Here is a 22,703-nt window from a genome sequence, read left to right as displayed (position 1 = left end):
AAAAGACTCTTGTTTATCATGCACTCAAAATGATAAAATGACCCAAAATGTAACAACTCGTAAGAGCAATGAGTAAGTAGCTCATGTCTCTTGTTGTTTTTTTCTCTGGTTTCAAGACTGGAAAGTTCGGAGCTTCATACCATTAAGGTGGGAAACTCTTCTTAGGTCATATGCAATTAAACAGCAACAATAATGGCAATAATGCAAGCTGTCAAATCGTTCGAAACGTTGCCCAACATATCCTAAGATACATGATCGATCGATTCCGATGCCGATTAATAGTGGAAAGAACACTCTAATGAGCGAGTATAGCTTTCGGTATAGAAGTATGGACAAATCATCAGGAGAGTGAATCTCACTAAGCTCCGGAAAGATTGTCGAAAGAGCACTCTTTCTGTTGATACGTAAAGACGCCATTAATAATTAATAGGTATTCCTTCAGCGATCACTAGAAAAAGATCACTGCCTTAGAAATCTGCATAAGAAGGAAAACGCTAGTAGGTACCGAATTCAAGTAGAGAAGTGAGTAGAACTGTAGTCAATAAGGACGAGCATCTCACACTCATCAAGGAATTCAGTTACCTGAAGGCCAGGATCGTCCTTTAGGATGGATATTTATAGGCGATGGCATGCATTCAGATCTCCCATAATCTAATTGATTGCAATGTTGTATGAGGTCGGCTGCACACAAGTAATAATGGACATATATTGATCGGCTGAGGCAAGATATCTTGTACCGTCCCTGCTTACAAAGGGAGTTTATGTAATACACCGAGAATGGAAATCACCGAGTGCAACGATGGCCATCCGTTAGTAGCGTGACCATCAATGTGCTTATCATACTTATAAATTGTATGGCGTTATAGAACAGATGACAGTTTCGGCTGAAGCCGGGTTCCCTGCAAACAGAAAAGAGCTAATAAATGGTCATATACCAGTTGTTTCCATTTCTAAAGATGACTATTGAAGCTGTTAAGATAACACTGTCGAAGCACCATAGTTGCAAAGATTAACATTTAAGACGAACTCTTACAGTCCACTCATTGTCCATAAATTCGTCCCGCAGCATGTTCGATTTCTGTGGAATCGAAGGTGCCTTCAGAACAGCTTGAGATTTTGGATTTCTCTGAGAAAGGATAGGGCAATAAAGATGAGTTGAATATGCTGTCTTAACTTGATGCCAGTGATGTATGACGAATGACGATGCGGTGGAGTTAACTCTTAACTTGATGCCAGTGATGTATGACGAATGACGATGCGGTGGAGTTAACTTGAGACTACCATTACGAACACGAGATGTTTGGAAAGGCTCAGTAGATAAAGTAGTGATTGGTGTTTCGGTTCTAGATTCAGGAAGCCAAATTTGCTTGAAACCGTCAGATATTTGTGTAGCTACAAGTTTCCTTCTGAGTAACAACAAATTTCCGAGCAACAATGACAACAGAACAATATTGGAGAGAAAGTAAAGTTGGAATAGTCTTTTTGGACCATTAGCATCAGATGCGAAAATTTTCTCTACAACCATAATCTCTCCGTTATGCACTTGTCTTTGAATATTCCTAGATTAAAAAGAATGATCTCCCTTACATTTGACACAAGAGGGTTTGTTCGCTGTACAAGAATCTGCACCATAACTACCATGCCCGCAATTTGCACAAAAAGTAGCTGCAGTATTTCACGACGTACGCATTTGCCGAAATACTGACACTTTAAACAACAATGACAACAAGGAACAGAGAGTCGCACTTCAGTCGATAATATCCAGAATTGACAAATTTCGCGAGCGTAGGCAAACTAAAAGTGAGAATTGAGTTCGAAGGTGTTTACCTGACTTCTAATTTCTAAACCGAGCTACTTCTACAACATGTTGGTATGCTAATTCAAACCTAATTTCCTTATTAATGGTATTCAGGAGATCCCAACACAAAATTACCCAACACCGACATTTAGCACACGATAGGGTTTTATGCTGACGCAAAGTAGTCCAATATAGTCTTATTAAAGTAGCGTCTCAGTTTGCTTTTCGTTGAACGATTCCACTAGTGTCATTTCTTAATTTTCTCATGTCTTTAAACTTCCGGGTAGTATATGTAATTACTTCGTTAATTGCGAAAGGCGACAAGTTTTATAATCCGACCCAGACGCTTAGATTCACTACTCGTACTTTTAGCTATATTTTTATCTTTAATAATAAGGTAGCAAACCTCTGGATTGGCAACACGTCTGCTTGCCACTACCTCTTCATGCCTAGAGACAATCCTCTCATGCTATTGTGTTGTCTTTCTTGTGATTGCATCTTCATGTGCATGTTAGACATACCGGGCCTTATGCAAAGTCGTTTTGCAACGTGATTAGTGCCATACTAAAGAGTTCGACTAACATATGTTTCCTGTAGTAGTCAGTTTTTAGTAGTACGCTAATCATGGGTCAAAACGACTCTGCATAAGGCGGACCATGTCTGATTTTCCTTCTCAAGTTTGTTTATTTCCTTGCTGCCACTATGTGGTTTATGTTAAAAGCAACGTTAGAGACAGTGGGAGATGTTCTATGGATAATATTTAAATGAATGAATATAATAGTTAATGAATTAACTGTTGCGACATGAATAATTGATTTTGGCATAAATTATGAAGCCCCGGTAATCTCCTTACAATATACGTTTTAATGAAGGCGGCACTATAAAAACCCAGTTCCAGGCAAGTAATAGCTGTGTTCAAAAATTCATGTCAATCAGTTCATTCATTTGGTTATGATGCGACTACAAAGAAATTACATAACTTTTTTTTATTAGTATAGATGAACAGGCCCGTAGCCAGCCCAAAAATTTAGGGGGGGCCCGGTGAAAGTTAGGGGGGCCCGACTCAATCATATTATACTTTATCACCATATCGTAGTTCATTTGGAAGCCTATGGTGAAATTTTATGGAGGCCACCCAAAATTTAGGGGGGGCCCGGCCCACCCTAGCCCCCCCGTGGATACGGGCCTGTAGATGAATAGTCTAGCAATATCGACATATAAAATATTCTAAAACTTACTAAATATCAGCATCGAGAATACGAATTGATCGATTATTCCGAAGAGAAGAATGGTCAATATCCCAGTTAAAATTTGAAATGTATCGATGCATGCCAGGAAGATCCAAGGTTCTATCAAAGTCAGCTTTTGCTGTTAAGAAAAGTAGTAAGTACAAAGTAGTAAATTTGAGTTGTAGTAAAGTACACAACAAAACATATATAGATCTATATATATACCTTGCTTATTTCTAATATTTTACAATTCAAATCCATTTCACGATAATTGTAGTAAATATTATATTTATGTTGTGTAACAGGGCCGGATCCAGGGGACTATCGCCCCCCAAGATGAGGAAACTTTCTTATATATATATATATATATATATATATATATATATATATATATATATATATATATATATAACCCATCCCAGAGTTTGGAGCTCATAAAAGTAGCTCTAAGTGGCAGTATGACAACCTACCGCCCCCAGAAGTCTGTCCTGGATCTACCCTGTCCTGTACAGTCCTGTTTTTTTTAAATCACTTACATTTCTTTAAAAGTACATCCCAGAAATAAAACGAAGTATATATTCTTTTTTTTGGGGGGGGGGGGGCAAGGTAACTCAGGGAAGAGTTCAGGTTTGAAACAACAACATATTTAGCATACTGCTGTTTCTAATTTGAATTGTTTCAACAATTCAGCTTTATGAGTGTTATCGTTGTGCTTCTGTACTTAGCTCACTCATGTTTAAAATGAGAGTTATTTTTGTGTTCCATCTATGTCCTTCAAATGAGTTAGTTGACATATGCTCAGGAAAGTGGCCAATGGCAATTTATGGCTAGTGTTAACAGTTTGCTAGCCTACCCTTTCCCATTTTTGAACCTACTGTCTGTGTTACTAGAGACCTTGTCCTAGAGGAAGCACAAACAAAAGATATGCTTTAACCTACAAAAATACATTATTTCTTTGTAACTCAACTATATATGATTGTAAAACTTAAAATAAATTTTTAAAAATTCAATTAAAATTTCACACTAAACCATTGTCGTTTTTAAAATGAGTAGTATAGAAAGAGATATCTATTTCTTCAAAATATTTTTAAGTAGCTTTTATGAATGGAGGATTTTACATCAAAACGGTATGTGATTTCAATATACAGGGTGTACAGAAAGAACATCGGCTAACTTTAGGAAATGATTCCTCTTAGAATCAGTCGAAGATGTGTGGAACCGGCCTGACTAGTTACCTGAGGTCCAACCGTATTTCCCGGTGTGGTACGGACTAAAGCTTCACCGTGGTAAGGACTTCCTCTCCACGGTGAAACTCAGATCATTAATGATAGGAGGGTACACAGGGAGAGGTATCACCAATATGCCTCATTAGCACGGTCATTTTTGATCAAATATCTTCAATTTCTTTCACCAATCAAGGTAGGATACAGTAACACAAGGCCCTCATTCTCCGGAAATCGAACTCTGTTCAGTACAGCTACGTTCAGAATCACATGCAGAAAGAGTGTGCTAAGAGTCCCAGGAGTTACGGACTAGGTTGCTATTTAAAACTGACCATGGCTGGACCATGTAAAGGGATATCTCTCGCATCAGAAGTAAGTTTCCAGGAGTTGGAAAAAGAGTCACAGAAGGCCAACTAGAACATTGTCAGATTAACCGCAGAAGGAAAGGAGAAGAGCTCATTTAATTGAAGAGTGAACATCTATTCTATTTATAATAATTTACATATTTAAAAAAATGGAAGCTAATAATATTAGAATAACAAACATTCAATATAGAAATAATTACAGCTTAGAGTAGTTTTGCCAATTTTTCCACTTGCATATATCAGCAGCCGCTCTTCCAGAACAAAGAGGTTGCGGATTTACAGGATAGAACTGTTATAGATCCGAGTCTTCAGGAGGAAGATTTTAATTGTAATCGTATGTAAGTAAACTATAAATGAATTTTCTGATGTGTTTACGAATAATATTGGAGAGACAAAGAATTTTCAGTAGGATATACGAACTAATAAAGACCCTCCTATAAGAAAAAAGGTGTATCCGTTATCTCGGGCGGATCAAAAGAATTTGGACAAAGTGCTTGATGAATTATTAGCCCAAAATATTGTACAGGCTAGGGATAGCGAATGGTCATTTCCGTGTTTTAGGTAAATAATAAATCGAAAGACAAACAAATGGTTGTAAACTACCAGCAGATAAATAAACGCTTATATTTAAATTCCCAGTACACACCGGGTATTGCGGATGTTATGTCAAAATTATCGAAAGGTCTTATTTTTACCGATTAAGATTTTCGCAGGGCTTATTTACACGTGAAATTAGCTGAACGTTCTAGGAAATATACAGGTTTCTTACTCATAGAAGGTTGTTTTAATTTAACTCTTTGCATTTTGAATCGGTCGGATCTTTTATTCTATCACGTATAATGAATAATATTTTATACTCTCTTAAACCAGAAGGCTTAGAAGGAATCTTTTATGAAGTCATTTTGGATAGTCCTAATATAGTGGCGATACAAATTATTACAAAAAACGAAAGCATTCCGTAATAATTATAAGATTTGTCTTCCACATGCATTAAATAATACCATAATGGAATTTTATCACGATTTTATTAAATCAGGAGCACATGCTGAAACGGCTAAGATGATAGGAAAAATAGCTTCTAAATACTTGGAATTTAATTATAGATGACATTAAGCCATACGTATCTACGTGGATGAGTGTCAATGCATGAAAAGCAACAATAGAAAATAAATGGGTCATTCAGTATCTACTTTTGAAAAAGCTAGAAACGGAATTTGGTACACGAAAATCATAGGGCCAATGATTGAATCTAGATCTGGTTGGCTATTGTTTAATTGTTGTGGATTCTTGTTTCATGTTTATATATTTACTACTTATTAGAATTTTGAACAGCCAAAGTATTAGTAATAAATTGCACAAATTAATATATAGGCATGGTTTTCCATTTTCCATGGGTCATGACAATCATAGTGTTTAAGTATCTGGAAAATTCGAAGATTTTCTGTACAATCAAGGATATGTATCTCTCCTTATCACAGCGATTTTAACAATGTGGAAAGATACATCCGTCTTTTAAATAAAATGTGAAAATTTATTTGCACATCATACAATTGCAATGGAATAAAGAGATACATGAGATAGAATTTCCCACCAAGTGCTCAGACAAAACAGAACTAAAATGTTCTCTTATGAACTTGATATCGCTAGTTAAAAGGGTTTCCTCTTTTCTCCAGTCCGCTTTAAAATACTTTCGTTTGTTTCTCTCTTTGTTTATTTTATCATCTTTATCTTGCTCCAGCACTACATTTTGTTGGACCTGCATAGCATGAAAGTAATTATCGGGAGTCTTTATATTTTGGCACGTACAAAAGCTTCGCCGCTGTTTCAATGGCCAGAAGAAATATCCATATTAAAGTGTGAGACACAATCAATTGCTTGTGGGCTCGGCGAATGAAATGAAGGCTATGATGCGATGTTACCGTGTATTAAACAGGTGTGCCCTAGAAACTGCACGGGCCGGGCTTGGGCGGGCCGACACTGATTTCTCTTCAGGTCGGGCCGGGCTAGGGCCGATTAATTGCAATTCTTTAAATAATTATTGGCTTTCGTTAAATGATAATTAGAATAAAGGCAAACGTTGAAGAAGTGTGCCCGTGAAAGTTGTTACAAAATGAAACTTTTAAATTTTATCGGGCCGGGCTTGGGCCAAGAATTAAAAAAAAACTTATCGGGCCGGGCCGGGCTCGGACCGAAAATCTCCAAAACTTTTCGGGCCCGGGCTGGATTGGGCTCGGGCCGAAACATTCGGCCCGTGCAGGTCTCTAGTGTGCCCAAGCAGCAGAAGTAGAGCACAAATGGTACTCGAAGCGCCGCGCTCAAACAACATAAATGCAGTCCTTAGAGTAATTAGTGGGGTAGTTTGCATCTAATCAGGAAATTTAATTGATTCAGACGGGAAATTTGCTGCTTCGAAAGTGACAATACTGGTTCAAATGCCAGGCCTCAAACAAATAGGCACATATCTAAATTCGTAGAAACATAAAATATAAACTGTTACATGTGAGTATAAAAACTAATTTTCCAAGATATTCTAAAGTATATGTATAATATAGAAACAACTTACCCACGTAACAGCCATGACCAGCGCTAAATGCATCATAAAGCTCACCATCTGGTCTCGAGGACCAAGGAAACTATTCATGACAGAAACTAGAAAGAAGAACACCATTTCCTTTGTCAGTGAATGTTAAACAATATGCGTACCTAACTAATAATACACGAAAGTTTTTACGAGAAGTATATGCGTCGTCGTTAGGAAAAAAACAACAACAACAACTGTAATATACCATTACAGTCTAGTGAAATTATGTTTTTAATAGGAGGGTGCCCGAAATTTTTTGCACCGACTGTACTTGACGTTTAACAAAAAATTTCTGGCTGTTCAGATAATCCGTAAATTTTATTTGTTATTCTATTTCAAATTAACATGGAAAAACTGTAAAAAATTCATTGGGAATGATAGTTTTGGGAATCAATATCTTTATTTATATTTTAAATTAGTTATAAGTCTTGCATATGTATATGTAAATGGATTATTACAATTCTTACGGTGTCAGTGCTATCCGAAAATATAGATCCACTATTGGACGAAACTTTCCAGATCAAATAACCAATCTAAAATTCGACAGAATTTTTAGGACCACCCTTCACCTCTCTTTTAGATACCTAGGTCCTTCTAAAATCTAGTTTAATCCAGATTTTACCAAATTTTATTCGTTTCAAAGCCCCACCGCCAAAATGCTTAGTTTTGATTGGATGATAAACCCACGCTATGATATTAGGGCGCAATTATTCCATTCCAAGCCGGAAAATCTTGCTGACAACAGCCAGATTTCGATCGTCGAGCTTAAAAGGTCGCAACGGAGTGAGAAAAACTGCAGTAAAAGGTAAAACTAATATAATAGTCGAATAACTACCAAGCAGGAAGCTACGGAGCCATAATTTGTTAGTTTTTCCTAGTAAAAACCGGACTGAAGAAATAAAAAATAGATGACGCCATGTTGTGCAGATATTGTTAGTTATGGACAGGCTTTGTAAAGTGCATCAGTTTGCGAGTTTTCTTAGGAATCTATAAACAGTTTCGGAGGAGTGGTGTTTTCTCCCTTAAAATATTCTTATCCTTAAAATTATTCCTTTTCTAGTTACGTAAGGCCTGCCTCACTACCGTTTGTGTTCGTGTATGTAGTGGATGTGATTTCTTTTTGTATTTATTTATTAGTAACATGGCGGTATTTAATTTTGTGGTAGTCAGTCCAGTAATCACAATGCACGTGTAAATTTCAGTAAGGGCTCCTATCTGACTCCCAAATTGGGAGTACGGCTTCCAGCGGGATGAGTTAAATATGTAGTTTGTTCCGGGTTCCTGCCCCTTCAGGGCAGGGGTCCTATTGCTAGCTAATACTCCGATATGTCCCCTCAGGGCATCGATTAAATAGGTCGAGTAAAGAATATGATTTAGTAAATATAAGGGCCAGTTGGCCCTGTTCATTTCTTTCCTTTCGTTACCTTTCATAGAGCCGATTTAACATGGTGAAATCTGAATGATTTCTGTGTATATTTATTAGTATAACATGTATTAATGTAGTGTGTAGTATGAATGTGGCATGATGTGTCTTGTAGTTCGAGTAGTATGTGTATATTTGTAATGTAGTATCAGTGATAGTGATAATTAAGTGATGAAAGAGTGTGTTGGACAGTGTAGTATTTACTATGCGATAAATTTTTATTACTCCGTCATTAAGTGAACGTAATATAGTATAATAATTCCGTGTACAAGGTCACATTCAGTTGTTCAAGGGTTCATTATATCGTCGCTAGCCCTAGTGTCAAAAGTCAGTACTAACCGCCATTCTTCCGTCGAGGTGCTTAGTGATTTAGTTTTCATGAAATTGACCTTTCTTTCCGAAATAAAACCTAGAAGGTATAATTCACAGCCCATATGAATGTACAGTTAGGTCAAGTGACCCAAAATTAATATATTCTGAAAGTTTCAACATTCTGCATAGTCTAGAAATCTAAATATTTAAATAAATAAACAATACGTAAATTTTTAACAGAAGTCGGGCGATATGATGCTAGTTCTTCGCTTTGAAAATATATTAAATGTCCATTTTTCTTCGTGGCTGTAGAATTTCATTGTTGATGCAGAATTTTATAAACATTAGACATTATCGCAGATAATTCTATTTTCAGTGAACATACATAGGATTTTTTTTTCTTTCGTTCTTAATAAAGCTACCAAGTATTACATAGTATTGTGTGTGTGGTAAAAGAGTCTTGGGTTCGAGTGAGGTTGTCGTGCGGTGATCGGAATGGGAAAATGTTTGTAGTGATTATAGATTTTAAAGTATTATGATGAAATGTGTAAATAGGCTGGGCGTAGATAGAGGAAACAGGGTGTTTGTAGAATATAGCGTCGTGGCAAATGAATATTAATGTGAATATGAATATTAATAAGTATATGAATATTGTAGTAAATGAATATAGAATATAGGACACCCATATAGTTAAATATATAGTAGCCCAGTGAATACTTCGCCGCGTGTTGATATATAGATATTGAATAGATACGTGTAACTACAAACATCTCAGGTTCTGACCCCTGTACCATAATATCACGCGGACCGGAGGGCGATATATAGTCGGACTACGGTAATACTTTGTAGTTTATGTGTCATAATAGTAATCAACCATAGTAATACCATCTGATAGAATGGGTAGCATCATATAATCGCTGACTAGACATATTGAATAATAAATTATGAAAAGACAATAGTAGTTAGACAACAGGGCTGTAGTGAATCATATCTTCTGGTCGGTTTTAAAAATAGAATGTACCACTCCGTGAGATTTTTTTTTTCTTCACGTTACCTACTCAGGCTAGCTTACAATGTTCATGGAGGCGACAGCTCTGACTGGGTACAGAATTAAAACAATTAGTTATTGAAATTTATTTTCGCGTACCCGGATGTCGACCCCTAGTCCCTTTAAGTATTTTCATTTCTTTTCTTAGTTTAATTAGACGAGGGAAATTAACGACATCCCAGACTGTGGCGTGTCTGCGCGGGGTAGCTATCGGTGAAGTTTGGCATAGAAATCACCGATCCAAAATTCAGTTTATTTAATTTTTTTTTTATTTCGGCAAATCATTAGTTAGGGATATCTTAGATAATACTTCTATTCTAGTTTCATTACTGTCCTCGAACCTTCTTAGTTTTTTCTAAGGGGTCGAATATTTTTTTTACTTAGAGATTTCAAAATTGGGGACGCAGTTACCTGGTCCCTTTCCCCCCCTCCTTTTTTTCTGCTGGTCTGGGCCGGATACGGGGATCGGATTTCAATCTTACAAGCCAACTCTTGTGGGATTGGGATCTGATGGACACAGAACTTGCATCCTTGGCAGCAGGGCGCCCCTTGAGTCTACGTATTTGAGTAGACCACCCTTTTTGGCATGTTAAGAATATTTTGGCTATGGATTTTGTTGAGAGCGAAATTCGACTTCTAACTTTGTAGCGTTAGTTATTTCTCACTTAAGTCTTTGGCGCCCCTATTCTTCGTCTTCCTTCTTCTCTATCTCTCTCTCTGTCTTCATTTCTTCAAGTTTTTTTAATTTTTTTCAACCTCCCCCCCCAAGATTTTGAACTTGTTACTTACGATTTATTTAACGTACAACTCTGATCTGAAATTACCAGCTGAGACGTTGCGAGACACGATTCATGAATGGAGTAGATAATGATTGGGTCCTCCATCACATTTTGACCTATCGCTGAAATGAACAAAGACTTAGTATTTGACGACACTTCGATTACGTTCTTTCACCGTCGTTCCTCTTAAGTTTTTTTTTAATCCGTTGGTCACTTTCCTTTCTGTTTTGGTTTTCGATTACTTTGTAGTTAACCTGGGCCCAGAAATTGTATTTTGATTTACCTAGTTATATCTAGAAATGTTCTGTGTTACGTGCCTGCCTCACAAAGTTTTTTTTCCTTCATGATTTAAACACGAATTGATTATATAAAAGTTAAAAATTTATAGACGCGCGGTATCAGATAAAATTTAATTTGTTTCCAAATGTAATGTTGGAAGTCATTTGTTTTCTTGGACAATGTTGCAACCTTGTAAAATTTTATTGTTGGGGATGATTAACTTAAATGTGTGCGCATTTATTATAAATATATATATATATATATATATATATATAGAGAGAGAGAAATAAATACTTCGAAATGTATGTGTAATTAGTATGTGAATATGATGTTAAAGTAAAAGTATGATATTAAATGTATTATGAATATATGTAAGAGCGCTCGTGTCTGTCCCCCCTAGACGTGTATTGGTTGCTATAGTTTACCAGAAGTCTTCCGACGAATTTAAGAATGTAGATTTTGTTAAGAATACCGCCGTGCACTTAAGTAATTTTCCTTTTCTTCTGAATCAATGTAAGTGATAACCTCTGTAATTATATAATGGCATGCATTGAAAAAATATCGGCAGGTCTAAACGTAACCCCCATCATAACAAATATTATCCCTGGACAATTAACCTAAAACCATTGTGGAAAGTGCACCTTGAATCCTTCTCACCTACATGTGTATCCTATGACTTGACCAGTTTTTTTTTTATCCTCAATTTGAACCATCATACTCCGTACACCTGTGGAAGATCATTTTTTTTTAATCCGAACCATGTATAAACATATACGAAAGTGATCCTAATGAAAGGTCTCGTGAAGTGTCCCAGTGTTGGATAAATAACTTGAAATTATTCGATTAATAAATTTGGAAATAGACCGTCTAAGAGGAGAAACTTCCTCTAGTGAAAGTTATTTTCTCGAAATCCCTAGATGGGTATAGACGTAGCAGTGTGCGATTGCAGATATAAACTGTTACCAGTTACAAACCAAATATAGACGACGAATGGTTTTGTAAACCAATATATATATATATATATATATATACATATAGATATATATATAAATGACCACAAACTAAGTTAAATGGAGCGAAACGTTTTGGACACTACGACTAGTGCGTGAGTTGTGATTTGGACGCTCGAAATTATTAATATTTTAATATCTCGACGTGAGGTAGAGACTCATATAAGTTCTAATACACCAAAAAGTTTTTTTTCTTTCCTCTTTGTCCAATTTTTTTTTTAAGTGAAATAAGTTTTTTTCTTTTGCGTATGTCGCAAATCATCATTTTGCTTTAGCATGCCTAAGATATGATACATGTAATTATTTTCTTTTTGTTTTCCTTTCTTTTTCGTTTGTCAATATGATTGAATATATAAAAAATTACTAAAATATAACACTATGTACTCTATTAATATATAACCAAGAACTTGTGCGTTTAATATTTTCTTCATAATTATGTGTTTTGTCCTTTTTTTTCACTATGAATGTAATAAACTATTTGTACCTTTGTAGTTAGTTGGTTTCCTTTAAACATATATACACTGTCCTGAGTGAGTGAGCGTGTGAATGCATGATAGATTTAATATAAGTAATTTTAGTGATATCATTTGTCATATTAACATCCGTAATATATGTGTCATGTTTTAATATATGTGTTAAGGTAAATAACCTAGGTCATGAAGGACCGTCACTAATGGTTTAAATCGGCTCGAGGAGTGAAGCAAAAATAGCAGGATAAGCCTAAATACGACATCTTTCTTCCAGGAAGTTGAGACTTTTATTGATGCGATACATAAATTTATATTGAGTTGATAAGTGTGATTTTTTTTTCCTCGGCTAGAGGACAGAGTTCAGATGCTGGATAGTTATCAATCACCGGTTGGAATAACTTTACAAAGAATTAAATTTCACTTTTCTCATTTCCAGGTCTAGGTCTGGGCAACCCCATGATCGTGGTGCCTGGAGCTAGGTCTGGGTGGTATGAGGGAACATGTGTCTATTCCGAAGCATTCCAAAATTGATTAGTTGTTAATAACATTTAGAATGATTCATCTTTCAACGACTTTCCCGACCTTTTACTATATTTCCGGAATTATCCAGTAATCTGTTTCTCATTAAAATACCCTATTTCTTTTCTTTCTTCTTTACCTACCTCCTTCTTTTACCCTTCTACTTTCTTCCCTTTCTTTCCTATTTCTAAATGAAAGAAAACGGAGTCATGATTGAGAGTAGTCGCTATTGGCACGGTCAGTAAGTTGTTTCGATGAGTTTTCTTCGGGAGTCCGATATGGAATAATTAACAATAACAAAAGGTTTATTGGAAGTTACTCTATTGGAAAATAATCTGGATTTCAATCAGTAAGTGATCTTTCGTAATCGTCCTCGTTAAAGAGAATTAATTTTAGCGACTCCTCTCCAACTATTACATTAGCTTTTTTATCTTCGTTAATTTTTGTTTTCTTTCAATTTTGGCGACCGTTGACATCGGACAGTTACCATGGAAACAATTGTTTTCCCTGGTAACGAATCTGAAATTATTTATTAAACACTGTTTAGGATCGAGCACATATTGACTTGGCCACAAAAGGTGAATAATTAAAAAAAGGTCACAGTGAGATTAAATAATTATAGTCATTGGCTGTTCTGCTATCTTTGTCTCTCTCTGTAGAAAGGGGGAAATGAAGGAATTTGCTAAAGTGACTTCTAAAATTTGAAAATGCTGGAAGTTGACCCAAGGAGGGAATTAGATAGGAGTCCCTTAATTTATGAATAGTACCTGAATAATAAGTCTTGTTAGTTGATAAGTATATAATTGCATGTGTTTATATTGTGTCTTTTTGGGTGTAAGCTATGGCAACCAATAGAGAAGTCGTATCACACGAGAACGCGGAAGTCTCATGTACACAATGTACATTAGAAAGTAGTGAGAAAAGAGCTCGCGTCTCCCGTAGGCTAGTGAGGTGTCACGAATGTGGGCTGAAGTGGATTCATTTCAGTTGTATTAATTTAGAGGATACTGCTGAAAATGCAGAAAAGGTCCGGGCTGGTGAAATAGTTAAATATTGTAAAGAATGTGAAGGGAAGCTCCACCAGTCGCGTGAACCCATGAGTTTATCCTCTGAAAAGGAAAATGAACATCCCGATTCGGACGGTGAACGAGGGTATAGTACCCCGAAGAACCGAGGCCAAATATCTCCAGTCGAGATATCTGACCTCGATGATGATGAAAGAGATGGGGATCCAGTTGGTGATAAACCCAAAGAAAAGAAAAGGAAGACTGGGTCATCTAATAATGACGCTCTCCTCCTTTCATTGCAACAAATGCTACAGGAAATGAGACGCGAAATAAATGAAAATATAGATAATAATAGCCGAGAGATGAGACGCGAAATGAATGAAAATAGCCGCGAGATAAATGAAAAAATAGATAATAATAGCCGAGAGATGAGACGCGAAATGAATGAAAATAGCCGCGAGATAAATGAAAAAATAGATAATAATAGCCGAGAGATGAGACGTGAAATAAATGAGAAATTTGACACCTCGAAACGAGAAACCGAATCTCGATTCGAGGTGCTAACCCAGAAAATTGACAACATATGTTCGGACTTTGCTGCCTCAATAACCACGTTGAGGGAGCAAACGTCTACTGAAATTGATTTGGTCAGATGCGAGGCTCAGCAGTCCCTAAAGCAATATCAGCAGGAGACTGAGGGTAAATTAGATAATGTAAATTCTGAAATCGAACAAATAGATACCAAATTGCACAAGATTAACAATAAATTAGAAACACAGCAGGCCGAAATTGATAGTTTAAAGTCAACCTTGTCAGACTTATCATTGAAAACCGAACTGGAAGTAACTGACCAGAAAATTTCGAAAATTCAGAACGACATAGTAAATATTCGAAAAGAAATGACAAAATCTAGTCGCGAAAAATCAGAGGTAACCTATCCTTTCCCCGGTAGCGATTTCTCAGAAATATTACCTGCGATAACAACTACATGTAGCGCAGGAAAAGAAAATTTAACGTCAGGTGATGCACGGGATATTGCGACGCACTACCCCATGCATCGGTCAGAACCAAAGTCGTGGTTCAATTCTAATAGTGTGCCGAATCAGTCGAGTGTTGTGACGACTACGGTCACTAGCGTGAGTGCTCCCTCCTTACATGGAGGTATACAATCACATAGCGCGTTGCCGGGAAGAGGAGATGGGTGCCATTCTGAGTCGTTGTTCACGGGTGCGATTGGTCCGGGGATGGAGCCCAACATATTCAATACGACCAACAAAATCCCTTTCACTTACATGGGTAATTATAACACCGCTACTACGTCGTCGGTGGTAAATCCGGTGACGACTCCGATTGTGCAGGATAATATGTTAATTCCCAGTAGCTATTCCCCTGCGTATGTTAGTATGGGTTCCAAGGTTTCGCTGAGGGACATCGAACGTTTTCCCACTTTTGACGGGAATATTACCAATGGACAGCCTCGTGTTTTTCTGCGTAGATTGCAGCAGTGCTTAGAAATGTATCGGCTGACCGATAGAGAACGTTTACAAATAGTGGAAAAACTTTTAATTGCAGCATCAGGCGCGTGGTTTGCTTCTATTAAATATAGAATCCATACGTTTGACGATTTCCTGATCCTTTTCAAGGAAGAATACTGCAATGAACATATAGAGAGGCTTCAGAAACGCAACCTCCAATCTTTAAGATATGATCGAGCCAAGTATGGGTCCCTTCTGGACTATGCTTGGAAGATCATAGAACTGTACTACCAGATTGCAGAGAATCCATCGCAAGCCGAACTAGTAGACATCATAGTGAACGCTCTTCCACCAGATGAGTCGCGGGCTATTGCTTCCCACTTGTGCCAAACGGTGCGAGAAGTTACGTCACGCCTAGCTGCCCTGTGTGGGAAAGAAACTGGAGGCCCACCAAAGAGGTACTTCGCCCGACAAGCAAAAGTTGTGAAACCCGTGAAAAGCAAGGCAACGGCAAGTTGCCAAACGGACTTTCTGAGTTACACCCAAGCTGGATCTCGCTATCCGAGTGGGAGTGGCTCAGAAAGCAATCAATATAACGGTCGACGTCTGTTCCGTAACCGACCGATGTTTAACAATCGCCGGGGTTATCGCCCCTATGACCGCACAATGGGGGAATCGAACCCGAATAGGGACGATAATAGGAGGAACTTTAACGGGGCGTACCAGAGAAGAGAAAACGGTAATGGTCAAAACGGCAATGTTAACAATAGCTGTGCAAGTAGATCTCAGAATTCTGCCCCTTCGCAAATACAAACTAATGGCGGAAATGGAATTCTAGCCACTCGAGGGATTGATAGTCGCGAGACCGCTGTTAAATCGACAAACTAATTCCGCAACTACCTGATGAAATGGGGGAGGATAGTTGCGGGAAAATATACCCCATTATTTTGAAAAATCAGACTGACCACGAATGTAAATCTAATTTGTGGACACAAAATTTATCATTTCGGGACTCGTTACAATTTGTTATAAAATTTGTTATAGATGAGGAACCCTTTGCTTCAAATGAAGAACGCTATTTTTCTACCTCTCCCAGCCTACGAGGAAGTATCGGCGGCGTTGAACTTGTCGCTACAATAGATAGTGGCTCGGAGCTCTGCCTAATGGACTGGGAGGTGTGGAAAAAATTAAAGCAACGGTTTCCATCCGCTAAATTGAGACCATACACGGGCCTTACACTTGGCGCTTTCGCTGGAAAAGAAAGTTTTTCGGTTCAGGGCGTTCAAAATTTTAACCTAAACATACAAAATCATATATTCGAAATAGCCATCTTCGTCATAAAGTATTTGCGAACGGACCTAATACTGGGATGTCCGTTTCTAGATAAATTCCATTGTATCATTGACCGGGAAAAGAAAGAGATTAGAATGAAAGATAGTTTAGGAAACACTGTTGTTGTTCCTACAGATCGACCTAACATCATGTTAGTGAAATTACCCGTAGAAGAGATTGCAATCGGTGAATCAGGATGGCCGGTGGTGGATCAACCCATGCTTGACCCCAGTTTAAATTGTCAAGCTGCCTGTGCAGTGACACCTCTCCACAAGGGAGGAGTTAACAGGGGAGATCAGCTGGATCCACTCCTGGGCACCGAATGCAATGTCTCGGAACAAGAGATTGATTCATATATTGTCACTCGGGATGACTTACCATCACCGATTAAATCAGGTCTTCGGAAATTATTAATAAAGTACCGTTCTCTTTTCTCTGAGTACCCACGCCGCGTTAACGCGCCTCCCTATAAAATACAGTTGAAAGATGAAGAACCAGTTGTTGGACCATGTTATTCCGTTCCCCAGGCTATACAACCTGAGTTTGAAGCAGAGTTGAATAAATGGTTACGGTTGGGGATAGCAATAGAACAAATGTCTCCATATCGAAATCCTATTCATGTCGTCCGGAAGGCCTCTGGCGGTGTACGTCCAGTTTTAGATCTGAGGGCTACCAACTCAAAAATTATATCTCCACAGGTGCAGGTAGAACCTATCAATGAGTTACTACACCGTGTTTCGCAGGCAATGTGGTTTTCGTCGTTTGACGCGTCAAGTGCATATTATGGGATCAGTTTACACCCAGACTCTTACCAATGCACCAGTTTTGTGTACAAGGGAAGACAATATTGCCTTACTGTTCTGCCACAGGGGCTGAAAAGTAGTCCTGCTGTATTTCAATCAGTAATGACAAAATTTTTTAATGACTCGACCCGTTCTTTTGTTATTTTGTACTTAGACGATGTACTAGTAAAATCAACTACTGAAGAAGAGCATTTGATTCATCTAGAGAGAACTTTCGAAATCTTTAAACAAGCAAATTTTTCATTAAATTTCAAGAAATGTAAGTTCTTTGCACGGGAAATCAAATTTTTAGGACATATAATTAGTGGCAGAACAATAAGGGTTGACCCTCGACTCAATGAGCCAATTCGTTGTTTTCCAGTACCGAAATCTAAGAAAGCATTACAGAAGTTTTTAGGGCTTATAGGATGGAGGCGAAAATTTATCCCAAATTTTTCTGGTCTCACTGCTAATCTGTATCAACTCCTGAAAAAGGATCAGAAATTCGTACTGAACGACGAAGCCTTGGAAACTTTCAATAAACTGAGAACTCTTCTTAGTAATCCACCTGCATTAAGTCAGCCAGATTTCTCCTTGCCTTTTCACATCCATAGTGATGCGTGCATGGAAAATTTGGCTGGCCTACTTGCACAATATCCTTCAGATAAAGATAATCCTAACGTCATTGGATATGCCAGTCGACGGGTGAAACCCTATGAGTTGTCTCTTTCAATATCTCAGCTGGAACTCCTGTCAGTCCTGTTCCTCTGTGAACATTTTGAGCAGTATATCATGGGTCGTACTACTTATGTCCATACGGATAACGCAGCAGTCACGCATGCATTCACCCAAAAGAACCTTGAGCCACGAACCACCCGCATTATATTGAAATTACAGAAATTTGACTTAATTTTCCAACACTGCCCAGGCCGAGAAAATTTTGTAGCCGACACAATTAGCAGATACCCACCTGAGGTATTGCTTGAGCCCGAAACACATTATGTTCATTTTTTAACCAAAACGCAGGATGCTGATATTAATCTAGACTTTATTCGAGAAAATCAAAGAACAGATGAATTATGTAAGAACCTGTTAAAGCAATATGAAAACAACCATAATCTGGACAGAGTAACAATGTACTGTGGGTTAATTTATATTAAACCTTTGCGTATTCAGAAATGGCTCTTAGTGATACCGCAGAGTTGTATACCCCAAATTATCAGTGTTGTCCATTCTACCGGTCACTTTGGAGTTCAAAAGTGTTATCGTTTTTGTCGAGCTATATTTTATTGGAAAAACCAAAAAACCACGATTAAAAACTTCATACGAAATTGCATAGAATGTGCCGAAACAAAGTTTACAAACCGTGCTATAGCTAAGCAGGAATATCATATTCAAGCCACCGTACCCCATGAGACTCTGGGGGTGGATCTTATTGGAAAATTGCCACCCAGTCAGGGATATTATTATATTTTATCTTTAACAGATATCTATTCTCGTTTCGTTACCTTCCTCCCACTGAAAAAGGCTCATACTAAGGAAATAATCACAGTATTAGAGAGACGATACTTTCATCTATTGCCCTACCCACAGGAATTTTTATCCGATAAAGGACCGCAGTTCCAATCTAAGTTATGGCAGGACTTTTGTAACAAATACAAAATTAAACATAAGAAAACTTCCAGTTATTCCCCGCAGGCTAACGGCGTTACAGAACGTAGCCATAAAGAACTCAATAGGTTAGTTAGATTATGGTGTCATGAGGATCAAACCACTTGGCACAAGTACTTAGTCAAAATTCAGGACCTCCTAAATAATTCATATTGTTCCAGTATTGGCTGTACGCCTGCGGAACGCTTTCTTAGTTATTCTGCCGTTGATAGCTATAGGAAAGTGTTCCCATGGCCCAAAGAGTTAGATTCCGTAGATAACCGTTTCCGATATGCTGAAGTAGAGGTAAAATTAAAAAGTCATGTTAAACAGTCGTCAAACGCTATAAATCTGCAAGAAGGGCAATTAGTGATGTTGAAACTGCATAACTTATCCTCACTTATAAAGCATGAATCAGCAAAATGGATGAAAGTCTACACCGGCCCGTTTTTAGCAGTTAAGTTATTGAAAAATTGCGCCGTATTACACAATCTAAAAGGTGAAAGTATCGGAACTCACAATTTCCAGAATCTTAAGCTTTTCAACTGTACCGAGGACAAAAAACGGGAACTTCTATCTCAATACCCAAAGTGAATGTTACACTGTCTCATTTGAGTGCATGAGAGTATGAGTGAGTAGTTAGTTTATGAGTATTAATACATGTTAATTCTATTCAACAAAATTTTGTTATTCAAACAAATTTTTTTTTTAACGACGCCGGGGAACTGTAATATACCATTACAGTCTAGTGAAATTATGTTTTTAATAGGAGGGTGCCCGAAATTTTTTGCACCGACTGTACTTGACGTTTAACAAAAAATTTCTGGCTGTTCAGATAATCCGTAAATTTTATTTGTTATTCTATTTCAAATTAACATGGAAAAACTGTAAAAAATTCATTGGGAATGATAGTTTTGGGAATCAATATCTTTATTTATATTTTAAATTAGTTATAAGTCTTGCATATGTATATGTAAATGGATTATTACAATTCTTACGGTGTCAGTGCTATCCGAAAATATAGATCCACTATTGGACGAAACTTTCCAGATCAAATAACCAATCTAAAATTCGACAGAATTTTTAGGACCACCCTTCACCTCTCTTTTAGATACCTAGGTCCTTCTAAAATCTAGTTTAATCCAGATTTTACCAAATTTTATTCGTTTCAAAGCCCCACCGCCAAAATGCTTAGTTTTGATTGGATGATAAACCCACGCTATGATATTAGGGCGCAATTATTCCATTCCAAGCCGGAAAATCTTGCTGACAACAGCCAGATTTCGATCGTCGAGCTTAAAAGGTCGCAACGGAGTGAGAAAAACTGCAGTAAAAGGTAAAACTAATATAATAGTCGAATAACTACCAAGCAGGAAGCTACGGAGCCATAATTTGTTAGTTTTTCCTAGTAAAAACCGGACTGAAGAAATAAAAAATAGATGACGCCATGTTGTGCAGATATTGTTAGTTATGGACAGGCTTTGTAAAGTGCATCAGTTTGCGAGTTTTCTTAGGAATCTATAAACAGTTTCGGAGGAGTGGTGTTTTCTCCCTTAAAATATTCTTATCCTTAAAATTATTCCTTTTCTAGTTACGTAAGGCCTGCCTCACTACCGTTTGTGTTCGTGTATGTAGTGGATGTGATTTCTTTTTGTATTTATTTATTAGTAACATGGCGGTATTTAATTTTGTGGTAGTCAGTCCAGTAATCACAATGCACGTGTAAATTTCAGTAAGGGCTCCTATCTGACTCCCAAATTGGGAGTACGGCTTCCAGCGGGATGAGTTAAATATGTAGTTTGTTCCGGGTTCCTGCCCCTTCAGGGCAGGGGTCCTATTGCTAGCTAATACTCCGATATGTCCCCTCAGGGTATCGATTAAATAGGTCGAGTAAAGAATATGATTTAGTAAATATAAGGGCCAGTTGGCCCTGTTCATTTCTTTCCTTTCGTTACCTTTCATAGAGCCGATTTAACATGGTGAAATCTGAATGATTTCTGTGTATATTTATTAGTATAACATGTATTAATGTAGTGTGTAGTATGAATGTGGCATGATGTGTCTTGTAGTTCGAGTAGTATGTGTATATTTGTAATGTAGTATCAGTGATAGTGATAATTAAGTGATGAAAGAGTGTGTTGGACAGTGTAGTATTTACTATGCGATAAATTTTTATTACTCCGTCATTAAGTGAACGTAATATAGTATAATAATTCCGTGTACAAGGTCACATTCAGTTGTTCAAGGGTTCATTATATCCTCGCTAGCCCTAGTGTCAAAAGTCAGTACTAACCGCCATTCTTCCGTCGAGGTGCTTAGTGATTTAGTTTTCATGAAATTGACCTTTCTTTCCGAAATAAAACCTAGAAGGTATAATTCACAGCCCATATGAATGTACAGTTAGGTCAAGTGACCCAAAATTAATATATTCTGAAAGTTTCAACATTCTGCATAGTCTAGAAATCTAAATATTTAAATAAATAAACAATACGTAAATTTTTAACAGAAGTCGGGCGATATGATGCTAGTTCTTCGCTTTGAAAATATATTAAATGTCCATTTTTCTTCGTGGCTGTAGAATTTCATTGTTGATGCAGAATTTTATAAACATTAGACATTATCGCAGATAATTCTATTTTCAGTGAACATACATAGGATTTTTTTTCTTTCGTTCTTAATAAAGCTACCAAGTATTACATAGTATTGTGTGTGTGGTAAAAGAGTCTTGGGTTCGAGTGAGGTTGTCGTGCGGTGATCGGAATGGGAAAATGTTTGTAGTGATTATAGATTTTAAAGTATTATGATGAAATGTGTAAATAGGCTGGGCGTAGATAGAGGAAACAGGGTGTTTGTAGAATATAGCGTCGTGGCAAATGAATATTAATGTGAATATGAATATTAATAAGTATATGAATATTGTAGTAAATGAATATAGAATATAGGACACCCATATAGTTAAATATATAGTAGCCCAGTGAATACTTCGCCGCGTGTTGATATATAGATATTGAATAGATACGTGTAACTACAAACATCTCAGGTTCTGACCCCTGTACCATAATATCACGCGGACCGGAGGGCGATATATAGTCGGACTACGGTAATACTTTGTAGTTTATGTGTCATAATAGTAATCAACCATAGTAATACCATCTGATAGAATGGGTAGCATCATATAATCGCTGACTAGACATATTGAATAATAAATTATGAAAAGACAATAGTAGTTAGACAACAGGGCTGTAGTGAATCATATCTTCTGGTCGGTTTTAAAAATAGAATGTACCACTCCGTGAGATTTTTTTTTTCTTCACGTTACCTACTCAGGCTAGCTTACAATGTTCATGGAGGCGACAGCTCTGACTGGGTACAGAATTAAAACAATTAGTTATTGAAATTTATTTTCGCGTACCCGGATGTC

General features: G+C 37.2%; 1 protein-coding gene across 1 annotated transcript in view; it reads right to left on the bottom strand.

The window, feature by feature from the left end:
* Positions 1-22,703, bottom strand: part of LOC145663792 (uncharacterized) — a 59,535-nt gene that overhangs the window by 1,010 nt on the left and 35,822 nt on the right. Inside the window, exons 4-5 of the mRNA XM_081729883.1 lie at positions 7,179-7,264; positions 3,037-3,166 (exon numbers count right to left, since the gene is read on the bottom strand). Coding sequence (XP_081586009.1) covers positions 3,037-3,166; positions 7,179-7,264 — 216 coding nt within the window. The remainder of the gene's footprint in view (positions 1-3,036; positions 3,167-7,178; positions 7,265-22,703) is intronic.

The sequence above is a fragment of the Thermobia domestica genome, chromosome 11 (assembly GCF_964235325.1).
Source record: "Thermobia domestica chromosome 11, izTheDome1.hap1.1, whole genome shotgun sequence".
In the NCBI taxonomy this organism is placed as follows: Eukaryota; Metazoa; Arthropoda; class Insecta; order Zygentoma; family Lepismatidae; genus Thermobia; species Thermobia domestica.
This window is presented reverse-complemented; position numbering and strand designations above follow the sequence as displayed.